A 21,266-nucleotide genomic window follows, 5' to 3' on the forward strand; every position below is an offset into this window, starting at 1 on the left:
AATCTCGGAATGCCAACAACCGCTGGCGCTCGTGTCTTGCAGAGGTTTCATCTTGACCAGGGTTCTGAAAAGAATTCACGCAAGAGTTTCCCAAGCAGTCAGCCACAGACTGTCACTCCTCTCCCCCAACTCAGAAATTCTGCAACTTTGACAAGTTGGTTCTGCTGCCTTCAGATGTCTCCATTTGTTTCACCCCAGAAACCTTCCAATTCCATCTGAAAAGTCACTTTAGGGCCACAGTGGGTGGCAATTTCATGATGTGAGGAATCTCAACTGCACTCCCACACACTTCTGAAGAATTTCACATTCAAAATTGCTCAGGCCTAATCAGGAATCTCCAAATTTGACTTGAGAGCTGGAATAAAGTTACACATTTCAGTTCATTGGGTTGGATCCCACTGGCTTTTCTGGTAGGGGAAAATTAGGTATGAAGTCCCCTTTTGGCCACCTAAAGAGCTGCCCTGAGGGTCATAAGTTGTGGACAAAAGCCACATGGAATTGGGATTGTCATTACCAGGAGAATCGGGTGAGATTGCGTGAAAGAACTGGCTAGATCCAACAATTTGCTCCATCAAACAGGTGGTGACCTTTGTTATCAAGCTAATGGGGTCTGCAACCTGCGGCTCTCCAGATGTTCATGGCCATGGTGGCAGGGGCTGATGGGAATTGTAGTCCATGAATATCTGGAGAGCCACAGGTTGCAGACCCCTCTACTCTGACTGGCAGCAGCTCTCCAGGGTATCAGGTTGAGGGCCTTTCCAGAGCCTGGGTCTGACAGATACCTTATATCTGAACCCTGGACACTTGCAACGTGACAACAGTCCTCAATAGAGTTACACCCTTCTAACTCCATTAAAGTCAGTGGAGCAATTCTATTTAAGATAATTCTACTTGGAGTAATTCTACTTAATGGAGTACTTCTGGATGGAGTAATTTTACTAAAGTAATTCTATTTAAGATAGCACTAACAAGATTGGGAAAGATTTGCTAGCTCCCTCTGCAGATTGTGTAAATTGGTCCTAGGTCTTGGAATACACAATACAAAGTTAAAACAACAGCATCTCTGTGCATGTACAAAGTACTTTCCCATCATCAGAGAATAGCATCTCTGAGCATGTAAAAATAATCTCGGGACATGTACAAAGTACTTCCCCATCATCAGAGAATATGCTCAGCCACTCCCAAACATCTGATACTCAACTGTGAGCCTTGATGCTGTTCTCTGTAGGTTGAAAAATGACATGCCAGGAAGGCAAATTCAGCATGCGATGCTGATACCAGTGGTGGAACAGCTACATTATAAATGATATAGAAAAAAACCCGCTGGAGATACTGTTGTTGAGACAAGTTTGAAAAGAAAGAGATTGTTTGAGATGTGTCTACACTACAAATGTCAAACCCAGTTTTATTCTCCGAGCTCGTCAAGGATCCTGGAGACTATAGCTCTACAAAGATTAGCAGTGCACTCCTAAACAGAGTTGTGCCATTCTAAGTCCATTGGTTTCAATTGACCTAGGTCGGGTCTTAGAAGGGCATAAATCTGTTTGCATTTTTAATATCTTAATGAAATATGGAGCGTAATCCTAAATTGGCCATTGGCTTCAATAGATTTAGTAGGGGATAATTCTACTTAGGGTCGCACTGTTAGGATGTTAATAAAATCTCTGCAGCAGCCTCACAAAACCATGATTCCTAGGGTGATTGTGGGAGAAGCTACAATGCTTAAACAAGCTTCACACAAGTTTTACGTTTGTGGTGTAGACATTCACTTGACATCTGCCAAGGAAAAAACGACACATGATAGAGGAGTTTCATTTGAGTCCTATTCTGTGCTCACCACGGACTATGTGGGAGGAAAATTCATATTTGTTGTGGCTTCTGTGACCACACATGTTACACTCAAAAGGGTCACGGAAGCCGTGGCATCCCATGTGGATGGTGAACATCACATAATCCAAGAAGAGGACTCGACAGTGATCACATCGGTAGACCCCAATGGGTTCACCGTCCTTGTTGAAGACCTTCAAGACATCACGGGGACAGACCAGGGGTGGCCTGAAGAGGTCGTACACCTTCATGTGCTCCTTCAAGGTCAGAAGACCATTATGGGTTTGCAGTGCAGGAGAAGGACCCAGTTGGCCTTGATGATAGGCATGTCTCTGTGGTTCTTCATGGTTGCTGTCTGAGTCTGTGGAATCTTGGCCACTGTTGTTTGGAGAGAGATCCCTTTCAGAAGGTACTGTCTTGTCCCTCAGCTGGGTATGGCTCTTCTCCATGTCTTGTGGGCTGCCATTGGGCGCTTCACTGCGGGTGAGTGCAAGGGGGTACAGGCTGCTGATCACAGGCACCATCTCAGACGTCGGGGCTATTGGAGTCTGCACAAGAGGGCGCAAGGAATCTGTGCCAAGATAGCTGATGGCTTGATCCACTATGCATCCTTGCATCATGGGGTCCCTCTCCTTTTCATATACAAAGCTGGGGCTGTAATTCATCTCACCTACAGCAAAGAGAAGGACACTTGAGCCGTTATTTGATGTTCTGAAACAGGGGGGCCCAACCTTTTTGAGCCTGTGGGCACCTTTGAAACTCTAACACAGGGTGGCGGGCACAATCCCAAAATGGCTGCTACAGGAGATGGAACCAATCACAAAATGGCTGCTACAGAAGGTAGCATCAACCACAAAATGGCAGGTAGTGAGACTATATATCCTTATACATGATTGCCTAAGGCAGTGGTGGCGAACCTTTGGCACTCCAGATGTTATGGACCACAATTCCCATCAGCCCCTTCCAGCATGGCCAATTGGCCATGGAAAGCTGATAAAAGTATGATCCACTCAACATCTGGAAGTCTCAGGCTGATGAAACAGCAGTCCACAGCATCTGGAAGTGCTGGAATACCACTGCAAACTGAGGATGGAATGTCTGACAACAAACCTTCAGCCAATGGGTGTGCAGGACTCACAACATTCCATCCCATTCTCTACCCACCTTCCCCCAACCCAGAAGCCTCCTCCACCCCAAACAATATGAACTGCTCTCCTGGAGGGAAGGAGGAGGGGGTCCCTCTCCCTCCCTGAGCCCATGTTATTTTAATTCAAAATGGGCTTTAGTGCTAGTAACTTTAATAATTCCTCTTCAACATTTCAAGAGGGAGAGGAGGAGTTTGGATTTATATTTTGCCTTTCTCTTCTGTAAGGAGACTCAAGGTGGCTTACAAACACCTTTCCTTTCCTCTCCCCACAACAGACACCTTGTGAGGCAGAAGGAGATGAGAGAGTTCCGAAGAACTGTGACTAGCCCAAGATTACCCAGCAGGCTTAATGTGGAGGAGTGAGGAAACAAATCTAGTTCACAGATAAGTTCACTGCTCATATGGAGGAGTGGGGAATCAAACCCAGTTCTCCAGAGTAGAATCCACTGACTATGACACCATGTTGGCTTTTATCTGCATAGCCAATTCCCACCTAGTGCCCACTTTCTAAAAGTACTTGGTTCCTGACAGTAAAGGTTTCAGTAAGCACAATGTTGGGGAACCCTGTCCTAAAACAGCAGTTCTACACATTACTAAGTCGTTACCCAAAATGCTGGGGTCTGTCCCTTTCAGAGTGGGGAATTAGCAAATGGCTGCTGTGCCTTAATGAGAGGTCAACTAAGCTCAAGATCTTTGTCACCAAAGTTTACAAAGACAGGTTTCTGCAAGGAATCCACAGGAAACAAGTATAAAAGTTTAACGATTTTTATTAAAGGGGCAAAAATAATAAATGTACTTGCACACAAATAATCAGAACACACAGGATTCCCACAATCCTAGGATAGATAGTGTTGAGGGAAAAGATTTGGAAAAGTGAGGGATCTGCAAGGAATAAAGGCAATAATCAACTAATCTAGAAGCAGAATGGTCCATTGAGAAGAGTCCAGCAAACTGTGCTGAGCACTGCTAGAAGACAGAGTAGTAAGCTGGCAGGCAGTATAACTGAATCAAGGCATCCCAGAGTACACTGTGTGCAATACAACTAGACTAGAGGTTTAGTCCAGAAATGCTGAGCACTGACTCCAGGATGGACAGCTAATTTATAGGGAAGATCAGTACTCTCTAGCCAAGCTAACAGAGCTTAATCTATCCAGGACAAAGGAAGGTTCTTGTCTTCCTGGGGAAGACAAAGGTGGGCACTTAAGTTAAGTGGCGGATATTTAAAAGTAATGTTAGACACTTAGACTTAATGTTCTAAGATAGAGGGAATCTCAAGATTATTAACACCATACCCAATATGAAATTCTGCATGTTGGGTGATTGTAGTCACAGAATCACCAAAGTTAGCCTTGGTCCCAAGAAAATGGAATTCTGCAGATCAGCTGTTTTCTTGTACAAAACATAACTGCACATGCTAGCATTCATATCCTCCAAGCTGACTGAAACTTGAATGTCAAACCCTCGAGATAGTTATCAAGGTCAGTTCTGTGAGTCAAGAACCATGAAACTCACCAAGCAGTGCTGTGGATAGGAGTGAAACCACCTGCTCACGTTTCTGCAGTGAGATAGAGCTGCAAATCTTGGGCTCCATCAGACAGTTAAAAGGAATTGCAAAAGAAAAAAAATCCCCCTTGGCATGATATTTCTCTGTGACTCATAACACCACTTCTACAAAAGGCAAATTCAACAAAGTTCTTAGGCGAGGACTTCAAGGGATGTCAAGCATTTAGTTTTGCTTTGTTTTGAAACTGCAGCTGGAACTTAGCTAGCAAAATGTCCGTTGTTCTGATGGGCACACACAAAAGAGTTTTAGGTCTCTTGGCCCTTTATGTATGCATGCAGTGCTTATCCTGCGGTCACCATCTTTGCAGGAGATTTTTCTCATGGTTAAACAGGATTCATCTACAGCAAAGTATCCCCAGATGAGCCAATTGGCCATTTTACCCACCTGTTCTCTCTGTGCAACTTCTAGCTGGGGAGGTTGCTCTCTGCTGTTTTTGTGTGTTTGTGTGTATGCCATCTTGAGTTTAGCATTATTTTGCTAGACCATGTAAATTGCATTGGTCTATTTCTCCAGAGATAGACTGGCAGTGTTACAGTTTTAAAAAAAGAGAGAAAGAAAGCTCTTCCAATTGCTCCAAATTGCTGCTTCAAAAAAACAAACGGTTGTTGGTGGGGGTAGGCAGGGAGGAGGAAGAAAACCTGATGCAAGTCAAAGACATGCTGCCTCCCTTTGCTTTCCCTGCAAAGTGAGAGGAAAAGTCATGTTTCCAGAGGTTTTGGAAACTGCAGAGATTCTCTGAACTGAGGCACATTTTGTTCAGGAGATGGGAAAAGGTGTGAGTAACAGAGTATCCAACCCGAAGGGAATGTACGCTCAATGCAAAGCAGACCACAAGTGCATAAATGGCCTCTGTGCTGAATAATGTTCTGTGTTTTCCTTCAGGGGCTCTTATCACTAACTCTGTTTATACATTGTGAGCCCCAAGGTCTCATGGGAAGTGTAGTTCCCACCAGACCGTTTTCAGCCGCAAGTGAAAAGGCTGCTTTTCCAGCCTGCACTTTTAGGCTGAACTAAGGTAAGTGTATGTTGGGGTGTGTGTGCTGCGGGGCACCACAGGGTAAAGGGGGAACGTGGAGTGTGCACAGGGTGCAGTATGGCCCAGCTACGCCTCTGGGTTCACAGTTGGTGATGCTGTGCAAGAGAGTCGGAGGTCCTTGCTTGGCAGAAAACTCTGTCACCTGTCTGCTCTTCTGATCCTCTCAAGGGATGCCTGAAAATGCCAGTGTGGCATAGTGGTTAGAATGACAGACGAGGATCTGGAAAGACTTGGGTTCAAATTCCCACTCTGCCCTGGAAGCTTGCTGGGTGACCTTGGGCCAGTTATGCTCTCTTAGACTAAGCAATTTTGTTGTTGCTGCTGTTGTTGTGAGGATAAAATGGAGGAAAGGAGAATGACGTTAAGCTCGACTGGGGAGAAAGGCAAAGTACAGAGTAAATAAAATAAATATTCCCAATCAAAATACCTGTCTTGACATCGATTAAAACAGGGCTGAGATATTTTAAAAGAGAAGAGGTTTTTGGCAGCTGCAGAAAGCAACCTCCCTCCTTCTGGTCACCTTTAGGGAGGGCTCTCATCAAAAGGAAAGAGGACAGAAAGGAGAAAGAATCCCAGACTGAAACGTTCATTCTCGAGGATGTCCTCCTATGGCCAAATCTGGTTGGCTGCCTAAAGTCAAGATTTTTAGGGCCTGGGGATTTTAGCGGAAGAGATTTAATGAGGGGCTTACTCTCTCCCTGTGAATCTGATTTTCTGAAAATTTAATTGTGGCAGGATCTTGTCCCTGCTGATGAGATTTAAGGGGTAAATAGTTTGAGAAGGTAGCTGTGTTGGTCTGCAGTAAAACAGATTGGAGCCCAGTAGCACCTTAGCAATCAACAAGATTTTACGGGTATAAGCTTTTAAGAGTCAAAACTCTCTTCCTCAGCAGACACAAGCAGAAATGGAGAACTCTGTACCCTCTCATGATAGAAGGAGGGAGGCGTGTTTTAAACGCTTGTAAAGGATGCAGCAGGTACAATGTATATTGTAATCAGATTGTTTAGAGCAGAAAGGAAATGCTTGGGGGCTGAAAATTAGCAACTATATTGAGATGAATCCTATGTCTCTATTAAGCCCATTTGTGTGAGTGTGTTCATCCATTGTTCTAAGTTTGTAAATTAACAATCTTGGCTTTGTAATTTACCTTTGTAATGTCTTTGTCAGAGGACTGTTTGCGGGGAAAATGTTACTCTTGAATACTCAAATATTCAGAAGTATGCAATTTTAAAAAAATTACAGGCAAGCATTTAGCATTGCCCTCATTAAAATATGAAGAATCATAGAGCAACTTTGAGTAAAGCATTCCTTTCTAGTAGGAAGAAGGTTTGTCTCTCCAATCCCACTAGATTAGAGGGAAAGACTGGGAGAGGGATAGCTGGGCATCTCTGGGTGCCGATTCTGCCATTTTCTGCCCCGGAAACACCTCTGAAAAGCAACACGGAGCAAAGGAAGGCCCCATATATGATGCATTCACAGAAAACAGGCAAAACGGAAATGTGTAAACCTTGCCCCCAAAGGCAAACTGGAAAGGTTGAGGCAGTGAACCACGGGAGACATGAAAAGTTCAGTTTTCACCTGTTCCCTTGAACCCAGTTGGATCTATTTAATCAGGTCACACCAGCTGCACATTCCTATGTATTTTAATCACAGGTGGCACACCACAAGATGACCCAGAAAACATGGGAACCATCTCAGCTGCAATCAAGAGCATTTTTTTAAAAAAGAAAAGAATCAAACTGTGCACGTGTGTGGTGTGTGACATTATTGCAGGAGGGGCAGTTTTGAATGCATTTAGGATATGTTTATTTCCCCCCCCCCCCTTCTGCTAAGGTTTATTTGAGGTTGGGCCGGCCAGGTTCAGAGCAATCCATCTACCCCTCATCTATTTATCAAATACAGCAGGGAAGAAGAAGAAGAAGAAGAAGAAGAAGAAGAAGAAGAAGAAGAAGAAGAAGAAGAAGAAGAAGAAGAAGAAGAAGAAGAAGAAGAAGAAGAAGAAGAAGAAGAAGAAGAAGAGGAAGAAGAAGAAGAGGAAGAGGAAGAGGAAGAGGAAGAGGAAGAGGAAGAGGAAGAGGAGTTTGGATTCATACCCCACATTTCTCTCCTGTTAGGTGTCAGGATGGGTCCCTTGGCTCATCCCCCCTCCCCCTTCCAGCCTTCCAGGAAACAAAAGCTAAAATGCAGCCACAACTCTCCAAGGTGTGGCCAAGCCCCTGTCTTTTGTAATGTTAACTCTGTATTTGACTGTTGGTATTCTTCCCTTTGTTATCTTACTGTAACTGCAGCTCTTAGGCCTGGCAAGGGGCGGGCCAAGGGCAGCAGGGATTTAAGGTTTGGTTCTTTCTATATTCCTCAGAAATCGTCTATCTCTTACATGCTTCAGTCCTCAATAAAGTCTTTTGTTTTTTAAAGAAAAACTACAGGTCGCTTTATTTTGGGACTGCGGTCTTACATTAGGAGACTCAAGGTGGCTTACACACTCCTTTCCCTTCCTCTCCCCACAACAGACCCCTTGTGAGGTAGGGGGAGCTGAGAGAGCTCCGAAGAACTGTGACTAGCCCAAGGTCACCCAGCAGGAATGTAGGAGTGCGGAAACACATCTGGCTCACCAGATAAACCTCCACCACTCAGGCAGAGGAGTGGGGAATCAAATCCGGTTCTCCAGATTAGAATCCACCTGCTCTTAACCATTATACCACGCATCTTATCTTTCACTGATGGAGAGTTTTTTTAGTCAAAAAAATGATCCCCCCCACCCCCCTGGCTACACCATAAAATGATACCACTTCAAACTACCACCTGCTTCATTCTAACAAATATGCCTGCATATAAACAGGCTTACAGATACTATATTTAAATATTCCCTTGCATTATAGAACAACTCTACTTGCCATTTTTTAAAAAAACTAGCATATTAGGAGAGAAAGTTCTAGCCTGGCACGTTTCTGGATTGAGTAGCTTTCTGCTTGCAAGGAGAGGATTTTTGTATGTAGAGAAAGTTCAAGAATTTCCCAAAAATTTCACACCTGCAAATTGAAGTGGTACAATCTTTTTTACCATTACAGGATTCTTCTCAGGACTCAATTGGAAGCAACTGGAGGTGAAGGGCTATTGGCTGTCTCTACTGCATTTCCCCCAAAATTTCCTTGATAGCGCTCAAGTTCTCCTTTGGTTTTTCTTTTCTTTTTCCCACACTTTATGCTTACAACAACCATGTGAAATAACAGAGAGAGAGAGAGAGAGAGAGAGAGAGGAACTCCCCACTGCCTGATTGATGAACAAGGATTAATCCCGTTTCTGGTGCTCATTCGCCCCCTTATCCCACGTCTTTGCCGAACCTGCTTGAAAATACTACTTTTGCAAAAAACACGTCTTCGAACCAGTTTGGAGGGGGGGGGGATCGGGGGTCTCATCCTGGTTCAAATTTTCCCACCGTGGAGTGTGATGCAAATGCCTTACAACTAATCAGTGCGCGCAGTGCTGTTCTCACAAGAGCATGAAAGAACGATAACTAACCAGAAACTTGGGCGGGGGAGACATGCTGACGTCATAACATGAGCACATTTTTGCAGGAGAAAAAAAAGGTCCCACCCCAACATGGCACAACAGCTAAACAGGAGAGACCCGCCAAGCCGATCGCGTGGTAGCGGGGATTATTACATTTCTTGAATCTGAGATAGGCCTAGATGTCTTCACTGGAAATATGCTGCGGAGGGAAGGTTGAAACCTCGATGAAAAGGTGCAGTTTGTTTTCAAACTTGGTTTGATCCAGATTGAATTTCCTGGTGGGGATTTGACCAGAGAGAGAGAGACAGAGAGAGACAGAGAGAGAGAGACAGAGACAGAGACAGAGACACACACAGAGAGAGACTGATCCAAATCAGCTTCCATAGTAGCATGATCATCTGAACCCAGATCTTCTGCATCCTAGTCCTACGTTAAGCATTACACAGTAGTGGCTTTATTTGCCCCCCTGCCTGGTAACATCTAGTAAAATACCATGTATGGGGAGCTGTCATCTCTTTTTGTATTGCTGTGCCCCCATGACCAACACATGGGGGATAATCTCACACCACACATTGTATTTACGAGGCATCTCTATTGGCCCTGAGATGGCAGAGTCTGAAGACAGAAAGGCATGGACTGCACTACTTCAGGCTGCAGGTGGGGAAATCACATTTTTTAATACTCTTCCACACATTAAACTTCCGGCGAGCAGAAAACTAGCACCACTGGGGAGAAGATGGGCTGGGCTTGATTTTTTTTCTCTCCCTAATTTCTGTTGAATTTCAGAATCTGCAGGACTGGAACTTCCAGCATCATCATGTGCCTCTGTTGGCTGATCACATTATACCCCTGAGCCAAGATTCAAGGAACCCTTGGTTGTTTTGCCCACACAATGGTGTCTAATCTGTTCCTTTGTGCACAAAGAGCCTTTCCTAAGAAGTAGTTAAGGGCAGACAGGGGGCTGGTGGCAGCACACAATAAAGGATCAAAGAGAGCTCACGAGTGAGTCACACTTTTTTAAAAAATCACATCTTACACAACATCACCACAACATCCAAAAAAGAAAACAAGGTTTCAGAGAACAGCCTTGCTGAGACACCCCATATATCTATCTTTCTTGCCCGCTCTGCAAGAATCCACACTGCATGGAAACGGCAAGCCACGAAGCCCCTAAGTCTGATTGCCCGAAGAAACCAGGCTTCGGCCAGCTGCAGCTCAGGTAGCTGAGCTTATTTCTTGGTTTCGAAAATGTGTATCCCAAGACCTGCTCAAGGAGACTCACAACTCAAAAACCCAAACAAAGCAAAGAAGCCATTAAACATGGCATGAGCAGCCAAGCTCCAGGTGGGCCCTGGAGATCTCCCCAAATTATGAGCCATCTCCAGATCAGTTCCTTTGAACAAAATGGCTGCTTTTAAGGGTGGAGTCTAGGACATTACACCCTGCTGAAGTCCCTTCTCTCCCCAAAGCACACCCTCTCCGGGTCTCACCTCCAAATATCCAAGCATTTTCCAGCCTGGAGCTGGCAACTCCAACTGAGCAGCCTAGACCTTTTCCACATGAACAGCTTATCACACATTTTCCCAATGGTCAGATCTTGTTTGTTGGGAATGTTTTCTGTGAAATCATTACACACACCTCCTTTCTTCTTGTCATTTCCCCCCTTGTTTCTTCTGTTGCATTTATTTCACACACTACTGACGAAAATGTATTATTCCTAATGGTGCTGGCCCAGAAAAATAATACTCCCCTTCCACCTCCCTTCATCCTCTGTTTTTGACAGGATTTTTTTTTTTAAAAAAAAATTCTATCGCATTAGTTATGTAATGTAAGGGCAAAGACACAAGCCAGGTTGATTGTATCAGTTTGGTTAATTTCATCCCGAATGAGTTATGTCATCTTAAGGTGACATCATGATAAAAATTGACAAAACTAGTATAATTGACCTGGTTTGTGTCTTTGCCTTTACATTATATCACTAATGTGACAGAGAATTGTTTTTTTTATTGTTTCTAAAATCGATCTCAGAGGCAAGAGTATCACCCAAATGTGATTGTATTGGACAATAACCTTCCTGCCTTTAGAAAAGAAGATGTGGGGCTTTAAAAAAACCTCTTTGGCTTCTTAAAAAAACCCCTTTGGCTTCTCTCATCTATTTTTTATTGGCACGTGCTGCGTGGATGATCCACAATGATTTCTTAGAAGAATATATCACTATAGTTTGCTTCTTTTGAAAAATATATTATTGTCACTGTGGGAAATGGCAGACCAGAAAATGGTGTCTCTGTGGGTGAGACTGTAAACAGCGAAAGTAGGGAAGAGAAACCTCATAAAGATTTCACACTGCCCAAATCGTGATTCAGTAGCCTTCCTGCATAACACTTTGGCACTGGGGAGAAATGGCTCCTTCCCCTCATTTTCTTTTTCTTTCCTCCTCCCCTCCTCCTATCAGGTATTTTAGATTTGGAGGACTTAGAAATTCCAGATGAACATCAGGAAATGCTACCTGACCTAGGGGGAAAGATATCTTGACCCAGCCTGACTAGGTCAAAGGAGGGTGGGGTCTTGGATCTGGTAAATTGCTGGGAATGGAGAGGCGAGGCCTCCTCTCTCTTCCCTTCTCCTGGGGTGCAGACCTCTGGCCTAGGCTGTGAAGGCAGCAGCCATTTTTGGACCATGTGCTTATCCAGGGAGCTCACTCAGTCTGCCAGGTAATGGGAACACTTTGAACATTGAAGCCTTCTAAGCTTTAATGGCCAACCCTACTTTCAACAACTGCTAGCAAGTTAAGAGATAGGGGCAGGGGATTTGCGGTTTCATCTCCTTTGTTTTGGAAACCCTTGCTCAATCTGGTGCTGTGCTAAAATATACTGGTAACCATTTTTATTTTTAATAAATACTTTTAAACTTTAGATGTGGAGAATGGTTCTCTGTGCCACGAATGCCCCACTGTCTTGGATGCACTTTCCAAACAGGAGAGAGAGGAAGGCTGAGCAGCTTTTCCTCCAGAACCTCCAATCGAACCCAGGAGAGGGAAAACAAGGGGAAACTGAGGCAGAGGCCTCACGGTTGGAAAGGAAGCTGGGGAATCCTGATCTTCCCCAGCGGGCAGTCCTCAAATGATCAGGTGGTGGCAGCGGTTTACCCAGAGAGAAAGCTAGCCCTCCCCAGGAAAAGTTGGCAACCCCTGGGAGAGTGCAGAGAGCGGAATAGGGCCTGCCAGGCAAAGCAAGCCCATTCCGCCACAGGCACAAATGCAGTGTGCAACTGTGCTGCATGGATCTTTTGCATTAGTCTTGGGCTGTGACAGGTTCAATGCATTTTATTTGTAGGAAATAGCTCTCAAGAACTCTGTGGAAGTAATAACATTCCAAAATGTGTACAAGAAATGAATGGCCCTCTGGTAGTGGGGCAAAGCCCATCTGTGGCAGGTAGCCAAAGTGGGGGTGAAGGAAGGTGCAGCTACTGGACGAGTCTGGGAATTTAATAGCAGCAGCTGTCCAATACAGTTTCCTTCCTATTTATGTATTTCCTTCTTATTTTTCTGCACCTTAAAGTGTCATAATCAAGAAGTCAGCTCGATTTTGGAGAATACTGCTTTTTATTCATTTGATGGTGCTTTATGATTTCTGTTGATTTTATTGCTTTTTAATATATTCTGTATTTATTCTCTCTTACTGGGCTTTTTTATTTTCTTGTACTGTATTTTGCTATGAACTGCCTTCAGGACGGGTCTATAAATAAACCCCACAAAACACTCCTACCCCTGGCAACACCTGGCAACACTCCTACCCCTGGCAACACCTGGCAACACTCCTACCCCTGGCAACAGTAAACAATTGTGCCCCCTGCTCCCGGCTTTTGCAAAGACTGGGCAAATTTTTCAGGTCAATTTCATTTTTGTTTGAGGCATTCAAAGTAGGAAGAAGAAAAAGAGTTGGATTTATATCCCCTTTCTCTCCTGTAAGGAAACTCAAAGGGGCTTACAAACTCCTTTCCCTTCCCCCCTCACAACAAACACCCTGCAAGGTAGGTGGGGCTAAGAGCGTTGGAAAGAACTGTGTCTGAATCAGTGCCCTTCCTGCAGCTTTTATTTATGCTTATCAAAAAGCAGGGGATCCATTTATGAATCTCCAAAGACCATGAGTAGTTTGGCTTCAAGCTGTGCAAACATGTTGTTAATGGAATATCATAAGAATCCTACTGTAGCAATACAAACACCAGTGAAGTAAACAATATGGAAAATAGTACAAATGCTGTTAACATTAATACTAACAGTGCCAATATTTATTGTACATGATAGCATGAACACTAACAAAAATAATCATGGGTTCACTTGGTACAATAACTGATCCTACTGTTAATTGATCAGTGATAGCTTCTGTAACTGATTTTATCCTTTATAAAAATACTCAGTTAATAGTTTGTATTAAGAGCATGCAAAGAACAACCAAACTGAAAGCAAAAAAATTTTTTTCCGCAAAGCATACGTTATAGACAGAGCGAGAGCTTGAACAATTCACAAATATGACTACGGAAAATTGCCCCAATGAAGCAACCTCTCTGCAAAAAACAAAAACAAAACCCCAACTAGGACTGCAAACTTTAATTGCTAAGATTAATCACCTAGATTTTGTTGATTAATTTGTAGGGTGACCTTTGAACTCAGTGTGTGTAAATTCTAATTACTGGGTCGTGGGGGCTGTGAATAAATGAGACAAATACTGATTATTTTTTAACATTATTTCGGCTCTGGTGCCTGACTGCAATAGGGAATGGCCAAGAAAATATTAAAACCAACCTTCTCTTCTCACCGTGAGATTTATCTTATTAAACTATAAGCTACGTCATACTTGCTTCCATATTTCAAAAGCATATTTTGGAAACAAGTTAATTTATTCAATGCTGATCAACTAAACCAATTAACAGGCTAATAGGCAAACTAAAATGCTTTAAATTGACTGACAGCCTAATCAAAAACACATTACCTGAAGCCAGAAGGGCATGCACAAACTAAGACTGCATCCAGCGGTGGAACAATGGGTTAAGAATTGTATTTGCTACTCCCTAAGAATCTGTATGAATCTCAATTGCATCATCCAATAGTCCATGGATATTCTGGAATCTGGTTCTCAGGAAGCAGGCTATTTATTTGAAAAAGTGCCAATGACTTCAATAGATACCTTATGATACCTGCAGGGCATAGTGGGGGCACCCAGAGTGAAACTAACCTCCCCCCTCCCTTTCAAGAGCTTTGCCATTAATTTCGACAGTCCGAGAATTTGGTTAGTTAGTTACTTCGTTAGCTGATTTGGTTTATATGCTGCCCTTCCCCTTGCGGGATCAGGGAGGCTTCCAACATGGAAAAACAGTACAACATAAACAATGAAATCACATTACATTTCTGTTTAAAATACAGTCTAGATGGTGGTGAGTACGAGAGAAGATGGAAAGGGGTTTTTTGGATTATATAAATCAGTGAACAATAAATTGAATAATCTTATAAATTATGATCTGGGCGACCATAGACATCAAGGGCAACATGGATAAGAAATTTCTGAATGTTATATTAATTATCAGATGTTTAAAAATTTGAAATAGAATGTAATGATGTTGGAAAACTGGGTGAACAGCACATATATTCACTCTGATGGATTCTGCACAACATAAATATAATGTTATATTGAGGACATTATAACAAAATTCACAGAATACATTATCAACCAAAATTGATTTTTCCCCACCCACTGCACAGAGATCTTGTCAGTTTCACAGTGGCCTCCCACTTTTTGCTATCAAAAGTAGATAAATCAAGTTTGTTCAGCCTAGTGATCCTGTGCATGTGTGCACATTGCAGCTTCTCTTGTCATGTTGCCACAGCTTTGCAGACAGCTCCCTCAAAACAAAAAAGAGGAAAAATAGCACATGCATAGGATCACTAGGCTGAACAAACTTGATTCATTTACTTTTGACAGCAAAATAGCAAATGGATGAGCTGCAAGCAGAGGAAACCTCTGTGGGGAATCTCCACGAGAATCTCCTGCAGCACACAAAATGGCAGGCGTAAGCGTGGAAATGAAAGTAAGTGGTTTGGCCGGGAGGAATAAAGCTTTTCCTGCTTGTTGGCATTTGTGCAGTGGGCTGGAACTGTTCTCAACCCGGGGGGGGGGGGGGGTGTATCTCTAGTTTAATGATCTTTGAAAAACCTGGGTTGAGAGAAATATAATGTTCCTAAGTTGTATTGGGGAAGACAGCTGTGTGAACTTCCCCCAAACACAATGTCCTAAAGACATTGTACTTGTGCTGGGCAGAATCCACCAATGATTACTACATTTGATTTCATTACCATACAATAAATTTTTATTATAAAAAACATAGATGGTGGCAAACCAACCAACTTAAAAGCAAACACATTTTTGATATTAGGCATCACCATCAAGAATGTAAACATTAAAAAAGAGGGGAGGGGGGAGGGAGATCATCAGATGATATAGTAACTGTGGCTGCCTCTGTCATATACCTGGTGGAACAGTTCTGCAATGTGAAAGAAAGTAGCTGTCCACTCCACAGTAAAGACTGCAAAGACACAAAGGCACTACGCACATTTCACAAACTTCACGGGACTCTGTCTGTGAATGAACACAATTTCCTGCATACAACAGGGGACAGATTCTTGCGCCGGTCAAATGCAAGCTTCTGAATCAAGCTTTGCTGAAGAACCATTCAAAACTACTGACCTTTCCACACCTTTAAAAGGCAGCGTACACAAGAGAGTCTGTTCAGAAAACATTCTTACCGATAAATTTCTGGGGCATGGAACTTTTCCGTTTGGCCACGTTGCTCGCTAGGCGATCCAGCACCAGGGCCCGTTCGGTGCCCATCTCGACTTTGACGTGCCTTCCTTCCACACCTTCTAAATTGGGAAAGGGGAGGTTGGGGATCAGATGAAAAAGAAAACACAGAAAAGGAAACGTTGAAGAGGAAATGTCCATGTAACTGCCCCCAGTGGCTTCACCAGGACAGTAAAATTGTACTGGATAACCCTCTCCCGCATTCTCATACTTCTATGGCCAGCGCACACACACACGTTGCAAAGCTCAGAGTTAAGAAGAACTTCACAAAATCGGTGTCTCCATTGTACTTGTCCCCTTGCTAATGAAGTCTGGAGCTGGTAGCTTGTGCAACGCAGATGGAAACCTTGGCCCTTCCCCCCTCCCGCTCAAATTTCCATTTGATTTTGAGTAAAACTGCGAGACACCTGCAGTTGGGCCAGATATATCAAAGGCAGGCAGGCAAAGAGGAAACATTCAGTCCTCAGATGATAATCACCCTTGTGAGCTAGAAACTATAGAGTTTGAACGAAATCTTGACCTTTTCCTGTTGTGAAGCAATGGCTGACTGGTTCTTGACATTGAAGTATACAGTCAACAATTAAGAGGGCATTTTACAGGGAATGCATGGGGCACAAGGCTACCAGGCTGAGTCTCCACCTGGTGGCCTTGGTGGAGTACCCCAATGTCCTTGCTGGTGGGGGAGGAAGGAAGGGAAAGTAAAGAATGAATGCAGCCGCAAGGCCACCAGCTCAGGGGAAGCCAAGGGGTGCAACTCAACCTAGAAGCTTTGCTCCTGCTGGGAGGGGGTAATGCATCCCCACATGACCAACTGAACTGGTGCCTGGGGTCCCTGCCCTTTTGTGCTCCCCATAGATCCATCCCTGATATGCAGGACTGAGCCACTGACCTGTGGCAGCAATTGCTTTGACCTACCACACACAGAGTGAAGGCCACCTGCTTGGTGCCAGGGCCCCCCTGGAAAGGGACTGTCAACCATTAATCAAATTGGGCTATTCCCAGTGGCCTTAATGGCCAACCAACCCCTATCTACAAAGGTGAGTTATGAGGGGGCCCCTCAGATAAATTAACAGCGATTCCTTAATGAGATTATTCAGAACAGCAGATAGCCTTTTGCAAGGCAATACCAGCCCAGTGTAGTGGTTAAGAGCAGGTGGCTCTAATCTTGAGAACTAGGTTTGTTTCCCCATTCCTCCACATGAGCAATGAACACTAATCTGGGGAACGAGATTTGTTTCCCCACTCCTACGTTCCTGCTGGGTAACCTTGGGCTACAGTTCTCTCTCAACTCTCTCAACCAAATTTACCTCACAAGGTGTTTGTTGTGGGGAAAGGAAGGGAAAAGGAGTTTGTGAGCTGGCTTGAGACTCCTTATAGGAGAGAAAGGCAGTGTATAAATCCAAACTCTTCTTCTCTTTCTTCTTTAAGGAATACTGTTGCAGCCCTCTGGAGTTCTCCCAAAGTTACAGCTGGACATAGATATCAGTTTGCTCCAAGAAATGGTATCACCACTCAGCTCCCTTATCATCATCATTATAATTCTCAATCTTTATTTTGGTCTCATAGATCAGCATAAGATAAATAAAATAAAACTAAAAAGATAAGATATATTAAAACAGTAAGTATATAACCAACATGAAAAAATCCTAGTGATAAAAGGAGACTGGGAACACAATAAGGTATCAGAACATAAAGGGAACAGGACAAAAACATAAATACTAAAATGGAATAAAAGCTGAAAAAATTCAAAGATCTATAAAAGGGGGTATAGGCCTATCTCCCCATGTCCTGCCCTCCTCAAGTACTATCCCCCAAATCTCTGGGAATTTTCCAAGCTAGAGTTGGCAGGACTATTTGGGTTTTATGAGTTGAAGGAAGTTCTGGACCAATTGTAGGACAGTTTGTAGAGGGGGATAGCAGCCCCGAAAGGTCTGGCTGCGGCCGCACAGAAGCTGAGAAGTCAGCCTAGAATGCCCCACAGAATGTAGCAAAAACCAATACTCCGGTGTCACCTTAAGGATGAGCACCTTTCTTGCAGCTCACGACAAGGAACACCACAACAAACGCCTTAGTCTTTTCTCATAATTAATTTTGCTGTTCATTTCCATTGCAAAACAATTGAAAGTGAAAAAACAAAATAAACAACACAAACATTAATGCATGCCCCCATACTATTTTGAATTAATGTGAAAATGCATGTAAAATTTCATCCTTCTGGCATCGTCTCTCTGTACAACAAACTTCGGATGCATCCTTAAACTTGCAGATGACAAACACAAGGACTTAGGAAGAACCCTCCAAAATCAGTCTACATATTCATGACCAAGTACCCCTTTTCAACAGCTATGGGGGATTTTTCCTAGGGTTGCCAGCTCTGGGATGGTAAATAGCTGGAAATTTTGGAGATGGAGCTTGAGGAGGGGAGAGTTTGGGGAGGGGAAAGACGTCAATGGGGTATAACACCATACATTCCGCCTTCTAATGCAGCAGACATTTTTTGGTAGGTGAACTGATCTCTGTTGTCTGGAGACCCGTCGAAATCCCAGGAGATCTCCAGTAACCACCTGGAGGTTGGCAACCCTGATTTTTCCACAGAAGGACACTCACACAACAAGACCAATTAACTGTAATTAACTGAAAAATACTGTTGGTGGTGAAAAGTGATGTCAAGTTAGATCCGACTGACCATAGCGGTTTTCAAAGGCCGAATCCCCACCGGGAAATTCAATCTAGATCAAACCAAGTTTGAAAATAAACTGCATCTTTTCATCGAGGTTTCAACCTCCCCACCGCAGCATGTTTCCAGTGAAGACATCTAGGCCTATCTTGGATTCAAGAAATGTAACAATCCCCACTACCACACGATAGGCTTGGTGGGTCTCTCCTGTTGTGCCGTGTTGGGGCGGGACCTTTTTTTCTCCCGCAAAAACGTGCTCACATTATGACATCATCACATCTCCCCCACCCAAGTTTCTGGTTGGTTATCATTCTCTCGTGCTCTTGCGAGAACAGCACCACACACACTGATTAGTTGTAAGGCATTTGCATCAATCTCCACGGTGGGAAATTTGAACCCGGATGAGACCCCCGACTCTCCCCTCAAAACTGGATCGAAGATGAGTTTTTTTGAAAAAGTAGTACTTTCAAGCAGGTTCAGCAAACACGCGGGATAAGGGGGAGAATGAGGGCCAGAACCGGGATGAATGCTTGTTCATCAATCAGGCAGTCAGGAGTTCTTCCTGAATCCTTGATATTTCACATGAGTATCACACGATTAATTGACCATGAGGAATCAGCCAAAGTATTTATCAACCCTGGACTCCTTTGGTGGTTTTCCATTCAACTATTAACGAGGGTCAATCCTGCTTAGCAGCCAAGATCTGACAAGATCAAGCTAACCTAGGCCATCCAGGTGAGGACAAGAAGCACCTTGCTGAACAGGTGAAGTGGGCTGTAAATGGAAGTAAGGCTAAAGATTCATATCCTGAGTTTAGGGGGGTGGGAGAAGAGAACACATTGTCTCCAACCAAAGCATAATACCGAGAATTGCAATTCCGCAAGTTAACCCTTTGCTTGTTTTGGCTGCTCAAGGTGACGCCTCCTTCAGATCTCTTTGAATCATCACTGAAATGAGTCACAGAAAGGACCCGCAAAAGATTACTTAATTTGCAGGCTTGCACTTCACACCACATCTTGAAACTACAGGCCAGGGGCCATCAAAGCGTGCCTCTCCCAAATCTCGCTCAGAAAATGAGTCAGAAGGGATGAAGGGAAGGGGACAGGTTGAATCACTGTGTGACGGTTCTTTCGCTTTTGGAACCTTCCCGTGATTGAAAGCACACACAACTACACCACACACACACACACACACACACACACACACACACACACACACACACACACACACACCAAACCTCCCCTAGAGTTCATAGCAAGTGCAGAATTGGTTAATGAAGTGAAGAATTTGGCACCCTGAGAACCCCAGCCTCCATTTTTAAAAGGAAGCTCATAGTTCTTATGGCTGTGAAAATAAGACTGAATAAGGTTAAAGCAGGTTAAAACTCAATCCATTGAAGACAGAGGTCCTTTGGCTGGGCCGTGGTGAGAGACCTAGGGATTTTCAGCCATTGGTTCTGGAAGGGGTCATGTTGGCCCCGACCTCCCTGGCTTGTAGTCTGGGGGTCCGCCTAGATTCCTCCCTTTCCATGGAGATCCAGGTGGCCCATGTTACCCAGGTAGCTTTTTTCCATCTTCGCCAGGCCCGGCGGCTTGCCCCCTACCTCTCCCAGATTGACCTGGCCACTGTGATCCATGCGACAGTCACCTCAAGGTTGGACTACTGTAACTCGCTCTACGCAGGCCTTCCCCTGAGGCTGACCCAGAAGCTGAAGCTGGTCCAGAATGCAGCAGTTCGGCTTCTTACGGGGGGTACTTATCAAGATCATATTACCCCCGTATTGTGCCGTTTGCACTGGCTTCCGGTGGAATTCCAGATCATCGTCAAGGTGTTGGTATTGACCTTTAAGGCCCTTCGCGGCTTGGGGCCCTCATACCTGCAGGACTGTCTCACCCCATATGTCCCGAATAGGCCGCTACGTTCGGCGATGGCGGAGTTACTGGAAGTCCCTGGCCCCTTAATGATGTGGCTGGCCTCTACTCAGGCCAGGGCCTTAACGGCTCTGGCCCCTGCCTGGTGGAACACTCTTCCTCTATCTGTTCAGGTCCTGTGGGACCTTGGTGAGTTCTGCAGGGCCTGTAAGACTGAGTTGTTCCACCGGGCTTTTGGTGGGGCTGGCCGCAGAGTGGCTGCCCCTTCATGAAGCCCCTGCCATATTTTGTCATCCCTTATTGGTTTCATCTTTGGGCGCTGCCAGCCCCTCCCAGCCTTAAGACCGGGTGCCATTAACATGTGTTTTAGACTGTTGTCATGTGAATTGTTATGCTGCATGTTGATTTTTAAATGTCTTCTAGCTGTGGGCGGCACACAACTGATTTATGCTATGGAGCAGATCCCCAATTCCTTCATCTTTGCAGCAGGAGGGGATAAGAATAGATTTGACCTAGTCCTGTAAAAATTTGAAGAATATTTTGTGTCCAAATGCAGTCAACTCCATGAAAAGGCTTGCTTTTACCAGAGGAAACAGAAACCTGGTGAATTTGCAGAAACTGATATAAGATGGCTGCATCAGCAAGCAGGTGATTGCAGCTTTGGGGCTAGCAAAAGTGAAAATATCAGAGACCAATTAATCGTGGGTATTCTAGATAAAGACTTTTCTCAGAAGCTGCAGTTTAAAGGTGAGCGAACACTAGATGTTGCAATCCAACTAATTA

At 44.1% G+C, this 21,266-nt stretch overlaps 1 protein-coding gene across 1 annotated transcript in view; it reads right to left on the reverse strand.

Moving 5' to 3' along the window:
* Positions 1 to 1,811: 1,811 nt before the first annotated feature.
* IKZF3 (IKAROS family zinc finger 3) overlaps positions 1,812 to 21,266 on the reverse strand; it is a 75,475-nt gene continuing 56,020 nt past the window's right edge. Inside the window, exons 7-8 of the mRNA XM_048517651.1 lie at positions 15,881 to 15,997; positions 1,812 to 2,497 (exon numbers count right to left, since the gene is read on the reverse strand). Of these exons, the coding sequence (XP_048373608.1) occupies positions 1,812 to 2,497; positions 15,881 to 15,997 (803 nt within the window). The remainder of the gene's footprint in view (positions 2,498 to 15,880; positions 15,998 to 21,266) is intronic.

The sequence above is a fragment of the Sphaerodactylus townsendi genome, linkage group LG15 (genome assembly GCF_021028975.2).
Source record: "Sphaerodactylus townsendi isolate TG3544 linkage group LG15, MPM_Stown_v2.3, whole genome shotgun sequence".
NCBI lineage: Eukaryota > Metazoa > Chordata > Lepidosauria > Squamata > Sphaerodactylidae > Sphaerodactylus > Sphaerodactylus townsendi.